We start from the raw sequence: 6229 nt of genomic DNA, 5'->3' as shown, positions 1-6229 counted from the left end.
TCATCAAGTAAATTTGTTTACTGTATTTTCAATAGACTGATGCCCAAAAAGCTCAGACTACGACCTGCTACGATAAATCAATTAGAAACACGCACAGTAAATATAAAAGAATGCAGAAAACCGAGCACTAAAACGGAGCACATAAAACACAAACATGGTGACACGTGAGTTCGGTAAGTAATGACGCAGTATTTGTTCTTTGCATTTAATATTAATATAAATGATAATATCTATAATATTTACCCTAACTCTTTTCTCTTTCGCCGGAACTCGCCAGAACTTTCACGCTCTTAACGTAACGTTTCGCCAGTGTATTTGTGCTGCCGCCACAAATCCGCGAGAAAAAGCGACACATTAATTGTAACTGTAGCCTTAAAACAAAATACTATACAATAGCTGCGTTCGGGGAGACACTATTTGGCTCTAAAAGTGTATTCTGTTCTTGTTCAATTTTCAGTAAATAACAAGGACATAACACGTTTATAGCGCCAAATAGTGTCTCCCCGAATGCAAATGTAAGCGTATGACTGCGAATCGCCTATAGTGCAGGGATGGGGGACAGTGTTGACAGTTCGCTAGATTTTCTCCGCGGCAAGAGACCTTCTGCGCATGCGTAGAGTGACGTGGCAGTCACTCCTGCGGTTATCATTGGCGGATGATGTAGCTGACGCATGCGCAAACTCGAGCCTGTGAGATTTTGTTCCGCACGGGCCATCACTGGCCTTTATGGACACTAACCTTGAACCAAATAAATACAGAAGCGTTAACTTCGATTTGCTGGCGTATTACAAGAAAGTAGGAAATTAATAAGGTCGACATTTATTATTTCATTTTAGCAACGTTGGTAAAAATATGAATAGTGCAGTGGATAGCAACTGTGCAAGAGGCTCTTACAAGGGGTGTATATCAATTGGACACGGGGCAATTGGACACAGTCCAATCACAAGTCGCTGTTCCAAGGGACCCTACAAATGTCTCTAATCACACGGTACTGTGATTGGCTGTGTCCAAATGCACCGTGTCCAAGTGCACCGCTCCCTCTTACAAGTCCTACTTGAGGAATGATCGTGAAATGCCACAATCAACACTCCGTTCTAGAGCAATAGCAGTAGTTACTTCTAATGTAGATAACGCACAATGCAGCCGACAATTGCAATTAAACGACGTGGTAATAAAATGAATTGTTAATTTATGATTTCAATAGGGATATCTTAGTATATATACAACATAAGATAGTTTCATCTTGGTTCAGTTTTTCAATGATTTGACGTATATATTATTATGCATATATTTGGTTCTTTAATTAGTTACATATTATTAATAGTATTCATGTTTCATATGCAGACAATAGACATGGAACATGAATATCCATCCATACTCCATTGATGTACAATAACAGTCACGTTCATGGAATATTCATGGAAATAGTGAATATAGTGACCGACTATCTGTATCAAGTAGATCCAATAGTGATGTAAGTAAATTATATCTTTCTGTTTATGAAAAACGTTACAGTATTTTATTATATACAATAAAAATATGTGAAAGTGTATACACACAATATAAACGCATATTCTTTTTTGTAGAACGAAGAAATGTTGAGTAGAGTATCGTCAATTCCAAATATTCCAAGTGAGGAAGAATCCAGTAATAGTTATGACAATGATACACAAGATGATGATAATTCATTTCATGAAGATAGCTGTGATAATAGTGATAACGATGCGTTTGAGGATGCAGAAGATATCGAGAAATTTGAATACATCCCAGGAGACAACAATGTATGTAAATTTTTGTAACAAATATTAACAAAATTTGTTGCCATAATTTTTATATTGTAATACATTGGGCATTCAACACATTTACATTGTTTACATTTAAATGAAGTCCCCTTAATGAATACAATGATTTCGTTTTTCAGACTCGAGACTCACTTTATGAAGGTTTTCGTATATCAAAAGAAGAAGGATATTTATTACTCTTGCATTTCACCATTCGTCATCATTTAAGTGACGTAGCATTAGAACATCTTATTGAGTTGATAGATTTGTTACTACCTAATTCTGTATTCAGAAGTAAGTACATGTTTTTCAATGAGTATGAAAATTTCGTTTCTGTATGCAAACATTATTATTGTCCGAATTGCGAAAGAATCTTAAATCTGAACCATCTTAAAGAGAATACAAATGTTACATGTTTGCAATGCAGTACAAAATATATGAAGTCATTTTTGACAAATAACATGTACTACTTCATACGTCTTCCGTTACAAAGCCAATTACATAAGATTGTAAACAGTCATGTCTATGATTTGTTAGTTAAGAGGAATGAGTCAATTTCTGATGTATCTTCCGGGACTTTTTATAGATCAATGGTAGAAAATGGTATGATTTCTGAAAACGATATTACTTTGCAATTTAATACGGATGGCGTTAAACTGTGCCGTTCTTCGCCACTTTCTCTGTGGCCAATCCAAGTGTGTATAAATGAATTGCCATATAGAATTCGAAGAGAAAATATGATACTTTGTGGTCTATGGTATGGTCGCGATAAACCTAATATGCATTTATATTTAAATTCTTTTGTTGAAGAATTGACTTCTTTACATGAGAAAGGAATCATACGGAATGTAAACGGACAAAAAATGTGTATAAAAATTCATACAATTGTAAGCCCTGTAGATTCTGTTGCAAGGCCAATTCTTCAAGAAATTGTACAATATAATGGGCGATATGGTTATTCATTTTGCTTGCATGAAGGTCAGCAGGTCACAGTGGGAAGAGGATCAACAAGAGTTTATCCGGGAGATGTAGGCAGTAGTAGAACACTACGTCAACATGAACAAGATTGTAAAATATGTATGCAGGGTGGCAAGATTGTGAGAGGTATCAAAGGACCTTCTATTCTTATGCTGTTACCAGTATTCAATATTGTCACTTCGTTCACGCCGGATTATCTTCATAGTATTTTATTGGGAGTCGTGAAGACATTCACTGAGGCATGGTTTGATTCTACTTATCATGACAAACCATGGTATCTTGGCACCAAGACGACTATCTTTGATAGAAAACTATTAAAGATAAAGCCGCCATGTGAAATAACGCAAACTCCACGGTCAATTAATGAGAGAAAAATGTGGAAAGGTTCTGAATGGAAACATTTTCTTCTCTACTATTCCATGATATGTATGCAAAATGTAATGCCTACAGCATATCTTAAGCATTGGTTTTATCTAGTGTTCAGTATGTATATATTGTTGCAAGAAACAATAACAAACACAGATTTTTCTTCAGCTGAAATTGCTATACAACGTTTTGTATTTCAAATTGAACAGTTATACGGTATACAATTCTATAAATTTAATGTACATATAATGCTTCACATACCTTCATCCGTTAAAAGATTTGGTGCTCTTTGGACAAAATCCACGTTTCCGTTTGAACATTACAATGGAGTTTTAAATAAAATGTTCAAAAATTCTCAAGCTGTACCAGAACAAATCTTATATTAGATTTAAGAATGCTGAACAATTATCTGCAATTATTTTTTCACGCATAGACTGTTCCGAAGATGCAAGAACACTGTACAACAAAATAAGTGGAGTGTATCGACCTCAACAATGTATCACATACGGAAACTTTTTACGATTATTCGGAACACCAAAAATGATTAAACTATCTTTGTTTGAAAAAACAATAGTAGAAGCTTTTTTAGGCGAACATATTTTAGATTGCTGATAGCTTTAAACGATTTATCATAAATAAAATTTTGTGGCATACGGATATATGTAAAGCATTGAAAAAGCGTGATAATTGTACGGCTGAGTTGCATAATGGTTCTTTTATCATCATACATACGATGTTAGGTGTTCGTACACAATCCAATGCACAATTGAAATGTCGTCATTGGAAGACTTTTAAACAGAACTAACACCGAATTATGCATTACTTCAGATTCTACTATATCATCAAGAAACCAATTTTTTGTATGTTCTATAACTAATACAATTATCGCGATCTGTCCTACTTCATTGCGTAGAAAATGTATCAAAATGCAGGACATGATGACTTCGTTATTACGCGCCTTGTCAACAATATCGAGATAGACTAATAAAGAATTAAGTTTAATGAGGGAGCGGTGCACTTGGACACGGTGCATTTGGATACAGCCAATCACAGCACCGTGTGATTAGAGACATTTGTAGGGTCCCTTGGAACAGCGACTTGTGATTGGACTGTGTCCAATTGCCCCGTGTCCAACTGATATACACCCTTTAATGAAGCATACACTTATGTAATTGTGCCACATTATAAATGTAATTGTCATAGAAAATAAATGTTTGTACAGCAAAAATTATATGTAATAATTTGAAAAATGTATTCCCGATAGTAATAATTAATTATCTTTCATAGTTTTTCTATAATAACAATAAAGTATACATGTTTGTACATATCAGCGCATCAAGTGCCACTTCCCAGACAGCACAAAATCTAAAATCGGGACATAAGACGTTTTAAAGACGTCTTAAGGATGTCTAATGGCCATTCTACAATAAGCAATAAGTTTTAAGTCGTAATAAAATTGACCAATTACAGTGGATTATTCTTCTAATAGTCGACTATGATTGGTCAATTTTATTAGGACTTATGACTAAAAGCTTATTGTAGAATGGCCATAATAGACGTCTTTCGTGCAGACATCTTAAAGACAACTAAAGCCCGTATTTATAGTCAGATCTTATATTTAAGACCGTCTTAAGTTCATCTTCAGATGATGTACGGATTATTTCATTGGCTATGAAGTATCTGAAGGTAAACTTAAGATATAAGACCCGACTATGAATATGACCCTTAAAGACGTCTTAAAGTCGTCTTATGTCCCGGTTTTGGACATTGTGCTGTCTGGGTTATAGGCCACGTTCCGTTTTACGCATATGCGCGCATTTATCTAAACTTTATATCACATATTATACAAATGTGCACATTATGCGTAAAACGGAACGCAGCCATAATACTGATATTACCACTATTGGCATTTGTAATGTCACTTCTGACATTACTGGTGTCACTAATAGTATGCTAACACTAGTAGTGTTACTATCATTACTAATAGTGTCACAATTAGTACTATTAGTGTCACTAACAGTGCTACTATTAACATTAATAGTGTCACTAATAGCACTAATAGTGTAACTAACAGTGACACTGTTAGCACTACTAGTGACACTACTAGAACTACTAGTGATACTGTTAGTAACACTATTAGCACTAATAGTGACACTACTAGCACTACTAGTGATACTATTAGTGACACTATTATCACTAATAGTATTTTTTCGTAAGGGTAATGACTAGATTCTCATAAGGTGCAAATTCTACTCGAGTAATTTTGGCCTGTTCATAGCCGGCACATCTTGCTCAATTTTTGCCGTAAATTTGTCGTCACGCGTTGTTCGGCACGTCTTGCTCGCTGTTTGCCGTCACGCGTTGCTCGGCACGTCTTGCTCACTGTTTGCCGTAAATTTACCGTCACGCTTGCTCGACACGTCTCGTTCGGTTTTTACAAGCACTCTGCCCTCAAATAATTTCGGCATGCTTTGCCGACATAATACCAGCATAATGGTAGTATATATGCTGTAAATTTGCTACAATTCTATGATTGATTTTGCTGGCAATTTGTCGGCATATTGCTGACATTTTGCTATCAGGATATGAACATGAATCTTATATTCTAACTATAAGTATAAACTATAACTCAACCAAATAATTGTGTTTGCCTCAAGGACGGAATGTTAGGGCTTGTTCAAAACATTGTTCATACTAGTGATGTAAGATTGAAAATTGTAGTAAAAACTTTTGAAAGTTCTAAAGATCTATATGATTACTCACTGCTATCCAGTGATTTGGGGATTTGTGTTGTCGGTAATATGAATGAGAATGTAACTGTTTATGATTTTTCGGACATACTTTTTAAATGCATGTCTTCCTTTTGGGGAACTGGGATATGCAGTATTTCCTCTGCTCCATTTATTGTAATATTTCATAACTGAGAATAATTCTTCTGTTACAAGATTTGTGGACTATTTTTTCTAATATAGTTTAGCTGTACATGTTAACTTAGTTTTTCCTATGACCACTTACATGACTTTCTTCTGCTTTTCCTTTTCCAGCGTATTATAGTAAATGATTTCCATATAATTATGCCTTACAAATATAAATAATGGCTGAAG

General features: G+C 34.9%; 1 protein-coding gene across 1 annotated transcript; it reads left to right on the top strand.

The window, feature by feature from the left end:
• Positions 1 to 1351: 1351 nt before the first annotated feature.
• LOC116853732 lies at positions 1352 to 3511 on the top strand. Its single transcript, XM_032834912.1, has 4 exons — positions 1352 to 1474; positions 1587 to 1781; positions 1922 to 2075; positions 2760 to 3511. Exons 2-4 carry the CDS (start codon positions 1596 to 1598, stop codon positions 3509 to 3511), a joined length of 1092 nt encoding a protein of 363 aa, XP_032690803.1. The 5' UTR covers positions 1352 to 1474; positions 1587 to 1595.
• Positions 3512 to 6229: the final 2718 nt, after the last annotated feature.

The sequence above is a fragment of the Odontomachus brunneus genome, unplaced genomic scaffold (genome assembly GCF_010583005.1).
Source record: "Odontomachus brunneus isolate Ranch 3 - 2012 unplaced genomic scaffold, Obru_v1 Obru_scaffold_513, whole genome shotgun sequence".
NCBI lineage: Eukaryota > Metazoa > Arthropoda > Insecta > Hymenoptera > Formicidae > Odontomachus > Odontomachus brunneus.
Note: the sequence above shows the minus strand (reverse complement) of the source record. Positions and strands in the feature narration are given on the sequence as shown.

Excerpts from the sequence above, each read along its gene's own strand:
- LOC116853732 (XM_032834912.1), top strand. The coding sequence starts at position 1,596 with ATGTTGAGTAGAGTATCGTCAATTCCAAATATTCCAAGTGAGGAAGAA. Across the intron at positions 1,782-1,921 it reads ACATCCCAGGAGACAACAAT|ACTCGAGACTCACTTTATGA; the intron begins GTATGTAAATTT and ends TTCGTTTTTCAG. Across the intron at positions 2,076-2,759 it reads ACCTAATTCTGTATTCAGAA|GTCAGCAGGTCACAGTGGGA; the intron begins GTAAGTACATGT and ends GCTTGCATGAAG.